The sequence below is a fragment of the Symphodus melops genome (genome assembly GCF_947650265.1).
Source record: "Symphodus melops genome assembly, chromosome: 22".
Taxonomy (NCBI): Eukaryota; Metazoa; Chordata; class Actinopteri; order Labriformes; family Labridae; genus Symphodus; species Symphodus melops.
This window is the reverse complement of record NC_136712.1, coordinates 9,838,502-9,856,525: the sequence shown is the minus strand read 5'-3', so window position 1 is coordinate 9,856,525 and position 18,024 is coordinate 9,838,502. Positions and strand designations below refer to the sequence as shown.

The 18,024-nt window shown below is 42.1% G+C and overlaps 1 protein-coding gene across 5 annotated transcripts in view; it reads right to left on the bottom strand.

The window, feature by feature from the left end:
• The window catches only part of LOC306817653 (uncharacterized protein), a 196,653-nt gene extending 179,137 nt beyond the window's left edge, over positions 1 to 17,516 (bottom strand). For 2 of the 5 annotated variants that reach the window (XM_079334712.1, XM_079334709.1), the window contains exons 1-3: positions 17,448 to 17,516; positions 10,896 to 11,052; positions 5,673 to 5,784 (exon numbers count right to left, since the gene is read on the bottom strand). In XM_079334712.1, the coding sequence (XP_079190838.1) occupies positions 5,673 to 5,784; positions 10,896 to 10,905 (122 nt within the window). In that variant the 5' untranslated portion in view covers positions 10,906 to 11,052; positions 17,448 to 17,516. Of the gene's footprint in view, positions 1 to 5,672; positions 5,785 to 10,887; positions 11,053 to 17,447 lie in introns of all 5 variants that reach the window. The other 3 variants (XM_079334713.1, XM_079334711.1, XM_079334710.1) reach the window with 2 other exon arrangements.
• Between the last annotated feature and the right edge of the window lie 508 nt (positions 17,517 to 18,024).

Here is an 18,024-nt window from a genome sequence, read left to right as displayed (position 1 = left end):
AGAGCACATTTAAAATGTTTTAGAATGCCAGACTCATAACAGCACTTTACAACAATATGGAGAGAAGAAAAGATGGAAGGGAGAGACAGGCATCTTTTTTCTAAGCCTGCTTGGCGAGGCGTTTGGGGATTCCATGTGTCTCATCGCCTTGTTTAGAGTGCATTAGCAGCTAGTGACACTGCCTCCCTCCCTCTTCATCGCTCTAGTTTTTCTTGTTGTCGGGGAGAGTGTCCTGAGGCAATAACGGCAACCATCAGCACTCCCCCTCCTCCTCCTCCTCCTCCTACACCTCCTCCTCATGCAGAGCTACGCTGGGGCCTCATTTTCCATCAGCAAAGCATGAAATCAGGAGAAAATGCCGCACAACAAGCACTCTTATGAGGGGACACTTTGCCAGTTCGCCCACACAAAAACACACACACACACACACACACACACACACACACACACACACACACACACACACACACACACACACACACACACACACACACACACACACACACACACACACACACACACACACACACACACACACGCCATCCTACAAACAGACACGTGTGCAGAGACTAACTTCTGAATAAATTATGAAATCAAGTGGATGCTAAGCTAAAGTGACAATCTGAGGCTTGTTGATGAGAGCACAAAATGTGACTTTGAGAGATGGTTTGAGGGATTTCATTAAATAAGATTGAATTCTTTTCAGAGATTGTTTTACTTTGACGTAGAGATGATGCCATGACGATCGTTGTTACTGGCATCTTTATCACAAGGCACTATGAACACAGCAAACAACCGGAGAGGCTTGCGGGTCGTTCAGCTGCACATTTCAAAAACAACTAAGCTTCAAAAGGTAAGAGTCAAGGCACTCGCTAATCCTTCCAGCTAACTTCATTCATCCCACTAGCTTGGAGGCGTCTGTGGCTCAGCTGGTAGAGTCGTCTCTCAACTGGAAGGATGAGGGTCCGACCCCAGCTGCTGCAGCAAAATGTCCGACTGCAGCTTTACAGACTGTATAGATGCTAAGTCACTAGCTTAGCATCTCTTGACTTTAAAAAAATCTATTTACATTGACATTGTTCAGTAAAATAGATCGTTCCTTAAGTTTATTTAACACGATATATCATCAATAGGCAGTTAATGGCAAGTTCCATTCAGTGTTAGCATCAAGCTAACGAGTGAAGATGGACTTCCTGGTCCATCTTTTAGAAATTGCGCCCCCGCCCTTGCAGAACAATGCTTCAGCAGTCACCACTCACTAAATAAAAAATATAAATGACTGTTAAAGACCTTTTGCATTTGTGTTCCACATGTACAAAGTAAAAAGTTACCAGGACCATTCTTGATGTGTCCTTATAACCGTACAAAAAGGGAAGTGAATGCAAGCCAAACAGATAACGGACTTATCTGGATGAACTAGACAAAAAAAAAAAAAGGAAAAGATAATGACAGAAGAACAGAAAAATATGATTCTTAAAGTGGGGTCTTTAAACTGAGAGGGCCAGCGTTGTGTTTTTTGGGATATAGTTCAGCCGAGCAGACACACTGAGCATAAGTTATCAGACACCAAGCTCAGTTAAACTGAAGAGAACAGGATCTCCGTTTGCGATCAACTGAAAAATAAGGCAGTTAGTTATTAGGACAGCAGCACTGACAAACACTACAGAGAGAGGAAAACTCTTTCTCTCTGCTGCGCACACAAACACAGAGAGAAGAAACAGATCTCACAGTGCTGACTGACAAAGATGCTCTGCAATATAGATGACAAGAACAAAGCTCCCCATAACAAACTCCAGTCATATTGAGACGATTTCCTTCTTAATAATGAATCGCCATCAGCATCGGGCGTCAATACTGCCTCTGTGTGTTGTGTGTGTGTGGAGTGGGGGAAAAAAACATCTATCCTCAACGAGAACAAAACTTCTATATTTAATCTGCGCTGAGAACAAGCAGGCGTGCAAAGTCAAAAACAAAACGGAGGATGGCAAGCCGAGGCTTTCTGTGGCATGCAAATCATATCCAGACCAAGCAGCTGCTGTGAGCTTATCCCCCCGCATCTTAGTGATTGACAGGATTTTTAAAATGTGTAGATTATAAATATTTATAATTGACTTAATATTGACTGTATTCTCTCTGTTTGGTTGAACTTGTATGGAGGGAAAGGAAAAAAAAAATAAGGCGCTTTAATTTCTTTAAAAAAAAAAAAAAAAAGTGCAATACCACAATCCAGTTCATGTGTAGCTCTGTCTTCACATAAATTATCCTCCCTGTGCTCCCAATTGTGTGTGTGTGTGTGTGTGTGTGTGTGTGTGTGTGTGTGTGTGTGTGTGTGTGCTTGTGTGTGAATGTTCAGTAGCCTGTTTTCCTCACAGAGGATAATGAGCGTTACTTTGAATTTTCTCTACTTGTCAGGTCTCCTTGAGAGTTTCGAGTGTTTGCAAGAGGGGTCAACGAGCTCACTGAAAAGTCATGCCGGTGTGATGGAAGGTGACAGTTGGAAACATGGGCCGGATCTCCAAAAAATTCACGGGATTATAAAAAAAAAAAAAAAAAAGAAACACTAAGAGCGAGGTCTAATCATGGCTGGGACAGGAGCCCGGTTTAGAGAAAGGGCAGTGAGCTTTGATTGGTGTACAAGAACATGTTCGCTGTTGTTGCTGTAAAACAATGAATCTGTCGACAGCTGTTTTTTTTGTTTTTTTAACGTTCAATCTGCGAGTTTAGCTGAACACAAAAGCTTCTTTATTCAACTTTGCTTGATGACATTTTCAGACTTCCCAGGTTTTAGCTGAAGACTTCACTTGTTCCTCACTTTGAAAAAGGTTTTATGTTTTATTGAAGACGACAAAGAAACAAGTGAGGATCCTGATCTCCTTGGTGTCCTCACACAAACCAGCTGCAGGGGAATAAAAAGAAGCTATGGTTGGCTGGAGGACGGCCGTAGAACCTGGATGGACCAAACCTCTAAGAAATTGAAATAGCTTTTTTTTTTTTGGCCTTTGATTGAATTGCGCGATGTGAGCTCACTACACTGTAAGCTCTCCCTGTGTCTCTGTCTAACTCTCTTTCAGCTCCACATCAAAAAGGCCATCTGCAGTAAAGAAGAAGAAGAAAAAAAAAAGAGAAAAAGGCCGGCCAACACACCATCACCAAGCTCCCATCTCATCCACAAGTTTCCTCTGCCCAGCATCCAGACACGGCACTGCCCACAGTCTCATCAATTTTCCTCTTTGATTTTCGAGTGGAACTAGTGGCATTACAAAGTTTTATTTAGCTCCAGAGTAACTTTTACAACTGAAACTTTTGGAAAAAGGACTCCAAAAAAGGCTCTTGTTTAAAAAGCAGGGTGCCAAACAAATACAACAAGGATTTATTTTACAGTCTCAATAATGCAAACTGCTTTCAATCCCACAGAGCATTAGGATTTAAAGTGAGCATGAAACACAAACCCTTCAAGCAGATTAAATTTCAAATCAAGCAGGCCATGTAAATGATGTGGTGACAGGGGGCCCAGTGCAATTAGCATGCCAGGCTAGTGTTAAAGCAATTAGGCAAAACAGACGGCTAGAGCACCAGGGCTAAGCACAGGGAAAGGAGGAAGGACGAATATTTCCATATTGTTCTTCAGGACATCACTGCCTGTGTGTGTGTGTGTGTGTGTGTGTGTGTGTGTGTGTGTGTGTGTGTGTGTGTGTGTGTGTGTGTGTGTGTGCGCGCGCACAATGTGTCTGTCCGTGTACAGTTTGTTTGAGGTCGTTCTGCACTCGACTTGTTTGTGGATTTCTCCGAGGGAAATCAGAGGTTAATGGGAACTAGACTTTGTTTACTGACAGCCTATCGAGCCATTCTGGAGAGCGAGGGGGAGACAAAAAAAAAAAAACTAACAAATGCTGCTTCTCTTGTAACAAAAAGGGGGGAAAAAAACACAGGAAAAAAAAAAAAAAAGGAAACATAAAATACCAACTCTTATGTTGCTTAGGGGAATCACAAAAACATTTACTGGTAAACAAGCCCAGAGCGGAAACTCTGGGAACCACTTTGGGGAAAAAAAAAAAGAAGAAGCAAGACATATTTGGGCAAATCTCTCAGGTGGAGCCATCAAAAGCAAGTGTCGGCTCATACGCGGGGAGATGTGGCAGAAAGGACCACCTGGAGACGAGGAATGACATTCGTTTGAGCGTAAATTACTCAAACAAGCATGCCGGGGAATGGCATTTAATACTTGATGTTTCCCAGTGGGAACGCTGTTGGATGCCTTCTAATTTAAACAAGGAGTTAGGGTATACAAACACTTCTGAAAACAAACACGGCGCACATTGCAAAGCTAAGTTGTGTACAAGGAGAGGTGGGCCTTTTGGGACGCTAAGTAGGACAGCGACTCATCTCCGTCTCCAGAAATGTGGGAAGTGTTACAGTAAATATGAGGAGCAAGACGTAAACACGTTGGATTTTACTGCCGTTCCTTTTTCTTTTCTTTATTCTACGTCACAAAGGAAACCATCGGTAGGGTCTCGTGCTGAACAATGTAACGTGTTTGAACACTGCCAATACAATGCTTTCATGTGCAACAAAAACACATGGCAGGAAGTCAGTCATGTGACCCGAAGCACGTCACGCTGCCAACGCTGCGATGTTTGATGCAAAACTAAAACGGAAGATTTCTCTTTTTATGACTGATGTCAACATCATCATCAGCGGTTAAGGGGTGTGTGTATCCCTTGCATGGATAAATACATCGGCTACAGGTGACGCTGCTGTTAAAAATACACCGCGATGAGACAGACTCTCATTCGCCGATGTGAAATGAGTGTATTGAGGCTACGAGCAGCCCCATGTCCGCACGTGTTTACGATGACTTAATGTGCCGCTGATTTTGTGACGTAAATCAAAACACAAAGTTGTTGTTTTTTTTTTTTGCTTAATCACCATTTGTCTGTAAAGCAAGAAAGAAGAAGGGCAAATGATGGTCGAACATGTAGTGAGGCATGGTGGCACCCACATTTCTGCTGACTCTCACAGTTTCGCTCTGCGTCTGGTGTCGCTCTAAAAGTTTTTGAAGACGCACAGACCAAACGTACGTGTGTGTGTGTGTGTGTGTGTGTGTGTGTGTGTGTGTGTGTGTGTGTGCGTGTGTGTGTGTGTGTGTGTTCCAGTCCAACTTTCCTGCTCGTGAAGTGTGTGAGCTGGGAGAGCAGCCGGTTGCAAACACATCCAAAGACGTGTATATGTGCTCATGTTTACGCGTATGCATTATGGTTGCTTGGTTACCAGTGGCATACAGTGTATGAAGGTTAAATATAATCACAGAGTTAAATGTGTTCAAGAGAAAGGTAAACAAAAAAAAAATACACTCAGGCAAATGTAGACAGCAGCAGTTTCTTTCATCAGTGTGGCGCAGACAAATGTCAATTAAATTGTTTTCATTTCATTATAATAAGAATTAGAAAAAACAATGCAACAATGAAATAAGTGCAATCAAAGATGCAGGATCAAAATCAAAATGTGCTCCGTGATATAACCTTTCTGTGTACATTGAGACATTTCCTGATGTGTCTCAATGTACACAACTTAATTAACTGAATTTGAGATTCAGTGATGGAATTTCCAGAGCCTGTACTAATTACTTCTGTTCAAGTCACCGTCCTAAATGTATGCTATGTTGTACAACCTACCGCACTATGTAGCGCCATATGGTGCACATGGCCTGTGGGCTCGGTGAGAATGACTTCATGGAGAGAGTCCAAGCCAAGCAGGTGAGGCAGTGTGTAGCAGCATAGCAGCAGCCTTTATGGGCAGGAGGGGGGGGGGAGGAGGGAGAGAGACAGAGATGACATTTTAGTGGGATACAAATGTGTGGGAAAAGGTTTAAAAGATCACACCAGACGAGAAGATGATGAAGAGTGACGTCAACCAAAAAATGGACAGAGAGAAAGAGAGAGAGAGGAAGATGCTAACAAAAACAGACACTGACAACTGAGCAACATAATGAGGTCTGGCTTGTAGCCAAGTGAAACAAGTGACATGATGTAACTGACTCCTGTATCCTAGTAACACAACAAAGCCCAGAAAAGAGAGAGAGGAAAAAAAAAACACAACAATGGCTGAATATGAATCATTCCAAGACCGGGTCATTTTTTTTCTCTACAACAGGACAGACAAGAGCTGAGGATGTTTTTTTTAAAACTAAGTTACAAAGTTCTTTTATTCTAGCTATGATTGAAGGAATGTGCCTTTAATTCGATAAGACAGTGGGAAGGAAAGCAGAGAAAGAGAGTGGGAAATGACATGCAGGAACGGAGCTAAAAGTTCAAACTTGAAACGAGACCACCGGCTTGGAGGACGATCGCCTCTGGTGCGGCCCAACCGCCAGGCCATCAGCGCCTCTAACTTTTAAAGTGCACCAACGAAGTAAATAATAGTGGACTGCCAGTAACCAGTAACAAACTATGAGCCACAACAAAGAAGGAATATCAGCATTCCATTTCACTGACAGCTAACTATTAACGCTGCTGCTAAAGCTGCTGGGATGTACTAACTGTAAGGGAGAATGAGGCAACTGTGAGTTGGAGGAGTTGGCCTTTATTTATTTTAATTGGAAGAACAGAGTCTTCATCAGAGGATTCATGTCCTATGTCCAAAAGTTGTTCTTGTTGTTTTTTGTGGATGATACACGATGGCTTCCTCTACTCATTCTCCTGAAGGCATTCTTGTCTTTTTATTTTAGGTGTCCATCACAGCAGATATTTCAACCAGTAAAATAACTTTCTAAACTTAACGACACGCAAAGTCAGTCCACGTAAGCGTTGGACTATTTATCTGGCATGCACAGCAAAAGACTGGGAATGAGTTAAAAACGTTGGTTTTGTGAGCAGCATAATGTTTTGGTTATGTGATGGTCTCTACACAGATGTTAAGACGGGCTCTGATTTTAAAAGTCCTATATCGTAACGTTAGCAGCACTAGACTTGAGGTATGGAAAACTGCATTGTTGAATGAAAAGCCAGGTGGGATTATGTTGTGGCTTTTTATGACATGAACTCCCAATTTTATGAGTTGGAGGCATGGTAGGCAGGGTAACCCATATTAACCATCACACACGCTTTGATTACATAATTCTAACGTCGTACACGACAAAGATTTAAAAAAAAAAGAAAAAGAAGAAGAGGGTATACACACAAAGGAAGTCTTGTCTGATTTGTAAAAGCAAAGTTGAGAAATATTATACAAAAATCAATCTCACATAGAGTCGCAGATGGAAATAACATTGATGTTTGCTTTCACCTGTCACATGCAGACATTTCCTAATTTCCAGACTATCATGAACAAGGCTCAGGCTTAGAAACAAAGGGCCCGCTAACAAAGCTTCCCAGGGAGAATTGACTGCGGCCTTGGCTGCTATTTACATACAGATGCACTGGCGAGAATTTGCATAATGTTTTTTTGTTGCTGGGTGCTCAGGGGAGCGGCATTGTAACATATTGGTGCCTAATGAACTCTGAAAAAAAATTGATTTTCCACAGAGTAAATTAAGAAATGCATTATAGCTGTTAAAGCAATCTTGGGGGAAATCGGAGCCTTCCTCTGCTAAACTACGCTTGATAAGTAATAAATTACATGTTACACTTATTTGCTTTAATTCATGCTAATTTTGCCCAATTAATGTATCACTGTAGTTCTGAGGGCAGCCACTGGAGATTTAATTATTAAATGCATTTGAGTGTGTATGTGCTTGTGTTGTATTGTTCACAAATTATGCGTGCACAAAAAGAGCCTGGGATTGTTTGGGCGTTTTGTGACGTACTAAATGCACTTTATTTTTGTATTGAACAGTGAATGTTTGTATGTCGGTAAAGTTAAAGCCGAGTCTGCCGGGACTTTCTGACAGAGGCCTGATTGTCTGTGGCTGCACCCTCTCTCCCTCTCTTTCTGACTTTCGAACACACTTGGACTAGTTTCGGCTCCCCTCCTCCCCTTCCTTCCTTCCCCTCCCGCTCCCTTGCTAGCTAGCCGGGTGAGTCATTGTTTACAGGCCTTTCACTCTGCTGTCCTATCACCCTGCTTTGACGTTACTTTTCCATTCAATCACAGCCCCTGCATGTGGCGAAAAAGACAACAGGAACGGTCCATTTCCTCCTGGGCCAACTGCATCTGCACATTTCATAGAGGCAATGCAAGTAGCTGCTGGCTCTACAGTTTACTGTAACCTATCTACTGTATCCAATCCAAGGTGTTCACATACATCCCAGCAGATAGAGAGCCTTTTTGCTGCTCAAACACACCATGACATTTCTGTTTCTGCTATTTAATAAACCAATAAGCTGGCCTTACAGGGGCTCAAATTACAACAACAAAAGAAACAAGAATTTTGAGTTATTCAGGGATGTTTCTAGAGGGGTGGCCATGGGTGGAATGGGCCCCCTTGAAAATCTGATTAGCCACCCAAGGTGCCAACCCAAAAAGCCAACACTGTGAATGGCCATTTGCCCCATCAGAGGCGGAACTTATGTTCAAACCAACTATTTTATTGACACATCAATGCAGCATATTTTCTTTTGTTTGTGCTTGAAATTATAAATAAAAACGTTGCACAGCTCTTTCATGCGACAAGTGCATATAGGAAAGTAATGCACTCTTCGGTAATTAAAATAAGTTAACTGGAACGATCAAAACTTTGCCACTCTGTGTATTTTTGCAAATTAGACTTTACCTTAAATTGTGACTTTGAACATTTATCTTTTTGTTTCCATAAAAATGTAAGCTTATGTTTCCATCTCTTGTGTTATTAATTAGACATTGGTGAAGTGAGAGAAGGTAAATAATTGATGTATATTTGTGTGCATGTCACACTTCATGCCACCCCTGTATGTCCTAGTTGGGCCACCCCAGACCAAAAAGTCTGGCCACACCCCTGGAATTAAGATGGAGAAATAAGTGTATGTAGGTCCATGAACAAGCTCTGGTACAGTGTTTTTAAAATTCTGTTCCTTTTAAGGTAAAGGTCATCTTAAACTAGATAAGTTTCTTAGCTTGGAAGATTTGAAAACCAGGACCATTAAGGACCATTGGACCAGTGTGTGCTTATTTCTTACAGCTGAATGTTGATGGTTTATCGACTGGTGTAACTTTGTTATTGTCTAATTGTTCTGCGTCTTCAACATTATACTGCTGTTTAAGCTTCAAACAGAGATTTTGTAACTAAATGGAAATACAAATGTTTACAAATTGCAAAAACTGTGAAGATTAAAAAATAAATAAATTTAAAAAAATCACATTTAAACACATTTGGAAGAGTAAATGGAATCTCAAGCTGCTGAATGTTCCTTTGTGAAGTTTTGGCAAAGCAGCTGGAAAATGTTACTGTTGAATTAGCCTTTTGTTTCTGCAGCTGTATTGGAGAAGAGCCCTCTGTTCCCTCCGCATAAACCTGCCACTGAAAAAAAAAAAAAGAAAAAGAAAATACTCCTATGATATAAATTCATGCACCAGGTAATGCAAAGTTCAACCACAGAACTTTGGCAATCAGAAAGTTTAGGCAAATTCCAGTTTTTACTAAGCAGATCTGCCAGCAAAAAAAAACACAACCGCAAACAAGAGTGACATGATGGCCTAGTTAGCTATCAGCCTGCTGTCAAACCTAATAGGAATTAGAGGGAGTTAACGCTACTTTGTTTCTCTCCCCTTCAAGTACTCCCTTTACCCCTGCACTCAATTCTGAGGCATCCTCTAAGTATCCAACCTCATCACGCCAATATTAAAAAAGCTTAACTGGTGACGGTTTTTCAAGTAAATTAGAGAAAACAAAATCTCTCAGATTAGTCAATTAAGTGGCACATTAGCCCGAGACTTAATTAAAAGATAGTGGGGCATACAGTCTTTAAGGATATTGAGAGGGGACGGGAGTGTTTAAACAGCAGATTGAACAAATGGCACTTATTAAAAACTTGACTGTGAGTCACTTGACACCTCACATATCCTCTGCACCTTGAGCTACATAAACAGAGTGTCAGCTCTCTGGGTTCCAGCTATGCAAATCTGGAGGATGAGGCAAAGGGAGGAAGTTCACTCGTCGTACAGCATCCCCGCCTGGAACGTCAAGATGCCCTCCTACAATCGGCGGCTTAGCAACCGCAGCAACCCGAGCGGAAACGTAACATTTACTATGTCACACATTTCATCTCAACTACACCACTTCTGGAAAGTGGTTATTAATGTTTATGAGAGGAAGGGATATTTAAGTTTTTGCGTCTGGGTAAAGGATGCATCCTGCGCGTTTTACACAGAAAGTGTGTTAGTAGGTTCGGCTCCAAAGGAAGAAAGTGTGTTCTCGTGAACCCCATTTCGGAGATAATGTGTGTGTGTGCATGCTCAGTGTGTCAACCTCTCTTTGGAAAGCATCCTTAATTAAACCTTTTGTTCATCCAAAAATCACACCAAAAAAAGCAAAAGCAAAAGCCAGGCGAGCAAAAAGGCAGTTATTGTGTCAGAGTGCCAAGACTGAGGAGCAAGGTACACTAAAAACATCACAGTTCACTGCTCGTGTTGCCATCTCAGCGTCACTTTCTATCCGGAACAATGCGACAGCTGACAGCTCGCACCCAAGAATTATCACGCTAAACTGAATTATTTCTGCCACGTGTTAATTTATTAACAACCTGTGCATGCTCTAATGTAGCCTGCATTTGCATATACATTTTTAACCTGCAAGCTCAATCGTCATGAATATTCTTCCAGGGGAAAGGGGGGGTGGGGGGGTTAAGAGAATATTTCAAACCACCTTTTGTTGCACGGCGTTTGAATTTGAAAGATTGAGGAAAGGCGGGGTGAAGAAAGTCATAAATCTCACTCGTGTCCGCAGGGCACATATTCTTTAAGGGCAGATATCCGCACCTCATCACCTTGCAACATATGAGATGTGGCGTCCTCACTCCTCCCTCACTCCTTCTGTGTGTTTCCTGGCTCCCTCTTCGTCTTAAAGAATACCTATGGCTGCTTTCAGATGGCTTTTAAATACCGGGAGCTGCCTTGTTTAGATGCATTCCCGGGACTTTAACACTGTTAAAGAAGAGCAAACATACAGTTTTAATAAGCACATAAACTATGTATGTTGAGCTCCAATTCACTTGATGGAAAATGACTGAACACTGCCAGATATGGGCTACAAACACATCTCTTAACCAGGACTAGTCTAAACAGAATTGTGTATTTAAAGTTACTTTATGAAACAAAGACAGACAGATAAGATATTAATTTGAACAGCAGCCACGTTCCATCAAAATATGCGACAAATGTCAATTATCACCTTCCACCTCAAGCACCGCCTTCACTCGCCCCAGGTGCTCCATTAAACATGTCAAGAAAATGACAGTTCCCACCCCGTTAAAACACTCCCGCCCACCTTTCCAACTCCAGTTGCCTCCCGTGTCTTAATTGTGTAATTCTAAAAACAATCCAGACAGTACGTGTCGTGTTCATTATCGGTGCAAAAGCTGTTAAGGTTTTTTTTTTCCTGACGTTAATTTCGTGAACTTAAATCATAATCGGCGCCCCCCAACCAAACAATTTCTGCAGGCAAAGTGATTTAAAGTGAACTGCTTTTTCTGGAACTGGAACTACCTTCCACCAAAGAAATAGTCCCTGTTGAAACTTTTTCAAAGTAAGAATGAAGACAGAGGTGTCAGGAAAGATGTGGTCTTGATGATCCTTTATTGAATACAGATATAGCTTCAGGTTGCACAAGAATCGACACAGAAACACCCCGACGTGAAAGAGTGAGTAGAGGCCATCGCATTCTTCTTTTCTACAGTCCTAGCTTTAAGCACAAGGCCGTCCTGTCAATTTAAACTTGATGTAAACCCGGCCCGATAAGAACACAGCCAGCAGGACTTCACGTCTCACTCATTGTGGACACGCATGACTCAGAGAGACATTCACAAATACACTTGATTTCTGCTGTATTTGTGTAAAATCCCTTGAAGACTTATTCTTCACACAGGGGAGTTTACAGGTGCTGTGCCCAATGAAAAGCTGTAAAATGTCTAAGCCCCTCCACCATGAATCACAGGGCTCAGTAGCGAGTTAGCGGTTGTCGATTGTTGCTGTGTTTTGTTCTGATGCGCTACTGACTATTTTAAATGTAAGTATCTGCAACAACCCACTTCTGAAGGAACTTGGTTTACTAATTTGCGAAGCTTTAAATCATTCTGTCTCCTTGATGTCACTGGGGTGTAAACAAGATGGCGTCAACGCAGGCAGAGAAGCCAAAAGCTGCGTAATTCTATGTGCAGAGAGACGAAGCACTTGAGGTAAGAGGCTATAGGCTTTAAGTAGACGTAAGTCTATAAAGCCAATCGTAAAGCGCAGAATACAACCATAATACCACTTGTGTGTTTATGTGTGTAATGGCATGCACGACACAGTGCTGCATTCTGACAACGCACCGCTGAGTAACACGTTCATTTACACTTTACGAGCTTCTCTTTCTACATAAGAGTGCGAGCAGGTGTTTTCCGACACACACCTGTAAACTTTCCCCGAGCAGCGAAGTCCCCCGAGGCGTGTGTGTACAAAACACCTTGCCGATGCCTCGTTACCTCGCTTTTCATTTCCTTTCCTTTTTTTTTTTTTTTATCATCACAAACAACAAACTGTCGCCACGGCAGTTTGTTTGTGCTGAACGGCGTGCGAAACAAAGATGCAACAGGAGATATGTTTATTTGTAGCAGATGAAACAATTAAGGACCCCTGACAGGCAAATAAACACACTGAGGGAAAGCATCTGCTAGCATACAGGCGCGGAGGGGGGAGGGGGGGGGGGTTATCACTGCTGTATTGATGTTTGCGTTGGAACTTTCAGAGACGCGCATCACATAGATGATACTTTGAAACGAAGACGTACTTTACAACAGGAAAACAATTTATCCGATCTGACAAGCAATTAACTCTGTTTGTTTATTTCTTACAGCAAAAGGGAGAAACGAGCGGCTTTTGAGTTTGCCTGAGTTGAATACGGAAAAAAAAAAAAAGCTGCGTACGAACATGTTTGTTTGATCTTTTTTTATGTGTTCGCCTGTTGTTGCAAAAGCATGTCAGAGTCGGCCTATTTGTGTGTGTATGCATGTGTGTGTGTGTTTGTGTGTGTGTGTGTGTGTGAGGCTTTGCCTGTCACTCATGTTAACTCAATGTGAAGAGGCTGCTCCAAGCGGAAAGTTGAGTCCTATATATTTGCCACAATGGCTGGTGTTATTAAGACCTTGATCCGTGTTTTCTTTCTGCATGGAGGAACGTAAGCTACTAGATGCTTTCTCCCTCTCTCTCTCTTTGCCGTGCGTCCGGGCGGGGCGGCTTGGCTTGAGTCGGGTTTCGAAAGGAAGACATGCACAACCACACAAACACACAACCCAGAGCTCTTATAAACAAGCCTTACTTTTCATGACACAAGTTTCCGCTTGTGCTCTCGTGTATGCTCAATTTGAAGCATTTTTTTTTGTCAGAAGACAAAATAAACATGGTTTGATTTTGTAAAGGTTGCAGATGATCTTGAAAAAAAAAAAAAAAAAAAAAAACCTGAAACAAGCGGAACCAGCTCCAGCCTGTGTTTGTGTCACGCAACGTTTCATTTGACATTCCGAGGAAATCCAAGAAAACACGGAAAGAAATTCAAATTGCAAAAGACATCTCTCTCTTTCTTTTTAATGAGACCCATTATGGTGTTGTTGCAAAGCTGAAAAGAAAAAAAAAAGAAAAAAGTCTTCTCATCTGATCATAAACACGTCCTGGCCCCTTGTGCTGTTGTAAATGTTCTGATAAGCTACAACACTACAAGCACGCCTGCCAAACAACCTGCCAATCACCAGCGCGATCCAGATGACTGGAGGCCAAGTAGAGCTGGCGTTCATTTAAGTGATGTTAAGAACAAACAATCAAAAGTGCCTGCTTGGGAGACCGCAACACGTCCACATCAGCGATTGACGTGCAACAATGGTGACAACTAATTTATAGCTCAAGGAGCGTGTACAAGCAAATAAACAGGCATCCCTGGCCTGCATGTCCCCCTCAATTTGCCTCTCCCACGGTCCATTGGCTCTCAGACGGAGGACAGGAAAAGTTGAAAGTATCCAACTTTACACTGATGTGTTATTTACAGGTCCCCCCTTGCTTCTGTTTCTAGAAATCTCTGCATGCAGCCATCAAGGAAGAAAAGAAGAAACTCCCTGAACAGATGCTCACAAACAGAAATACTCCACTTGCATGTACGGCTTAAGAAGCCACAACATCTGAACCCCAGGGAGCAAGGAGGGGATGTTTTCAGCTGCCTCGTGGAAGACAAAAATATGATTCGAAAAACATCTCGGCGCCTCCTCTCTCCTCTTTCATTCTTTCTTTCTCTCAGGCTGATGTTGTCGGTGCAGGGCAGAAACTTTGAACCTCACTGTGCCCCCGTAAAGAGTTTTTTTTCTTTTTTCTCTCCCCAGTCTCGTGATCTCGCTAACTGCCGCGTTATCTTTGCATCACCGTGGCGACGCCTCCAGGTAACCAGGAGATTAGAAGCAGTCAGAGGCCCCGTGTACCACAGCAAAGCTTTAGCAAGAGGGGGTCTTTAAATATTTAAGGTGTGAGTAGGATCACACGTTGTGACTCTAAGAAGAGGGGAGGAACAAAGAGGACAAATCTTTCCCTTGGAAATCATTTACATTTCATTGCTGGGACATTGTGCGGAGACTGATGCATTTATGAGTGTTGAATTTGGGGGTTTTTTGTATCCAAAAGTATGAAAAATTGAAGTCGTGTGGAACCTAACATTGGGAAACAATACATCAGGAAAAAAGAAAAACGTGTCTTGCCAAAAATCTGTCACTGCTAATGCAATTTTAATGCATTTTTCATGTTGGCCACCACATCAATAATTTGTGCGAGGGAAATAATAAGCAAACAAATAACATGTAGTGCAAGTCGACTTCTCCAGCCTCTTGTCAAAGTCAATTAGAGTCCTCAGGTAATGACCCTATTTGCATTGTAAACCAGGCCCTTGTGTGAGAGGGCTAATGGGGCCACTACCTGAGGAGATTAATTGAAAGTGACATTACTTGAACTCTCCCTTCTTCTTCTTCATCTTTTCTCCTTTCTTGCACAGCCCTCTAAAATATCCTCTCATCTTATTTTAATGTCGCGCCAAGAGTCTAAACAGCGAGGTCGATTCTTCCTCTCCAACTTTGACACGAGTTGGTGAGGGAGGAGGAATAAAAGACTGAAGAATGCAACTTTTACTCTTGAGGAAAAAAAAAACTGCATAAATTGTTGGTTTGACAAATAGAAAAGCGTTCCACAGACCAGCTAATAAGACATAAGGAGACGTGTTGTGCGAAAACCATATATGACAGATGCCATATTGTATCAGAGCGTGTTATTCTTAACGTGGTCCGGATCCACACAGATGCTGACAGTTACTGCATCTGGATGATTATCTTTAATGACTGACAACAGAATATCATAAATATATCCGAATGAGCCACCTCAATGCTAACAGGCCGATAATGATGGCTATTATGGATGGTATGGATTGACAGAAGACAAGAAGGGTGGTGGTGCTGTGCGGTTACATTTTCTGCTGTTTGACAAAAAGAAGCTTTGATGTTCCAACTGGGAAAAAAAAAAAAAACAGATGTGGAATAAAGAGGTGTCACACATTACTGCCACCCCCTCATGTCCTGTCTAATTAGTCATATTATAGGTAATTATAATATGGTTATAATCTTATCAGTACACAGCTCTAAGGTCTAGCTTCAATATGAAAACGATGGAAAGAAAACACAATTTATGTAGCCATCTGTTATTTTTCTCATGTCATGCAAAGGGAGTAATTTGTTCAAGTGCAGGAGACTTTTGTGTTCTGAGTTGTATTGCACCCAATTGTGAGGGAAGAATGAAAAGAGAAATGGATGGATGGATGGACGGATGGATGGCGAGTGGGAGGAGGCCGCATGCTAATTTATCAAACACTGTAAGAGAAATGACCTTGAGATCAGAGAAGAGCCGACTTCCTCCCCAAACAGAAACAAGGGAGCCGTCCTAATTGTGACATTACAATCCAGCACGGCGAGCGATCAGAACGGGGATTGATTAGAGTAGTGGAAAGGTGGACGACTTTGTGAAAAGGTCATCGCACCCTCCGACTGCTCTGCCAGCGTGGAAGAAAGTGACAACTAAAGTACAACTCCAGGATGATTGCAGACTTTCTGGACAGTGATATTTTCCCTTACGCATTAGTGAAATAAGATGGTAATTTCCCAGGGCTAGAGTGTATCCAGGCAGAAAATGATAAAAGGAAATAAAGATAGAATGGAAGAGGGGGGTTCTTCGTCGCTGCGAGCTCAGCAGGGGGGTTGACGTGGAGGTTAATTGAGGGGTTAACAGAGGGGTGGCGTCGGCTGAAGGTCAGACCGCTGTTCCAGGCAGCGGGAGGTCCCTGCTCCCTCATGACCTCGCTGAGTGTTGTTGGTCATGTTTCCGTGTTAGTGCGAACGCCGCCGTCGCCGCCACCGCCACTTGAGCAACCTGCCTAATAAAGAAAGGACCTGAGGAGGGGAAATGTGTGAGAGCGAGCTATGGCAGGGCAGAGGGGAAGGGTCAGTGATGAAACTCGCACATCCTCCTGCACAGCTAAAAATAAAAGAGAATTGCGCCTGGTGTTTGGAAAACAAAAGGGTCCTATTGCAGTTTGCAAGTGCAACATTATGATATGATTTAGGACAGCAGTGTATTTAAATCCTTTCATTATCTATACCGCTTTTCCTGTTTTTTGTTTGCCAGTCAATCACAGGACGTCAGAGTAACTGGAGAGAACCCATGAACGATACGGGGAGAACATGCAACCTCCACCTACCTGTTGTAAAACAAAAGCCTTAACCACTGCACCACCGTGCAGCCGAGTACATGTAGGCAATAACAAAAATGAAGCAAAGTCCAACAGGATTTAAGAAAGTTCTACAGAATAGCAGAAAGTTTAAAGTGAAAAAAAACAACAAAAAACGGAGAAATCAGCATCTTTAAACGATTATCTAAGGATCAACTGTCACACCTTAAAGGACACGGAGATGTACTTATGTACTAAAGGGTCTTCAATGGATGTTTAAAATCAGATCTGTGACTTCAAATACTTCATTCTGGACTCACTTGCTCTATATACGTTTGATCTATTCAACAAACCATAAGAAAAATCATAATATACTGTAAATGGCAAAGTGTTCAGCGATGTAATCAGAAGTCTTATTTGTCTGTCAGTACAGCCCAACTACTCCTGTTACTGTAGGTGTATGCACGTCTCGGGCTGGGCAATGTATCCAGTCAGATATATTTGTGTTTTCCAACAACATAGAGGGTAAGAACACATCTGTATAGTTTATGTTGAGTTTAAATAACGTTAAGTGTCTTATGCATGGCTGCCAGCTCACCTCTTACTCATCCAACTGTCTCTCTTCACCCTGCTGCTCCGCCTCCTCTCTCTCTCTATGAGTCAAACTAAAACAAACGAGGACATAAAAAGAAACGTTTATTTTGCTATGCAGAAAATTAACATTTTTATTTTAGAACTTTTTAATTTCTCAAGCAGGTAGTTTATTTTGCATGCCCCTTACTGTTAATATAAGACATCTCAATCTAAACATGGCACAAAAAGTGAGGATATGTGTGTTTGAAAGCGCATGTTCTTTTCCCTTTGAACTGGCGCCACATTCGTCATGGATCATGGGTTCGTGGGATGAGCAGCAGAGTAGGATGTGCCTGTGAAAATCTTCTCTGCCTAAATTCTATCAAACACAGATTTCTTTACTGTTCGTTGTTTACATCGCGTATTGCTATTCAGCTTCACAATATTGAGATTTGACTTTTGGTTCATATCGTCCAGCCATGCAACGACATCCAATCCCATGAAGAAGGTTGGAAGAAAAGAAACCTGCACACTACTCGAGCTCACCAGTTTATTAAAAAATATATATTGAGTAGTGTGCAAGACTTTTTCATACTTTATAT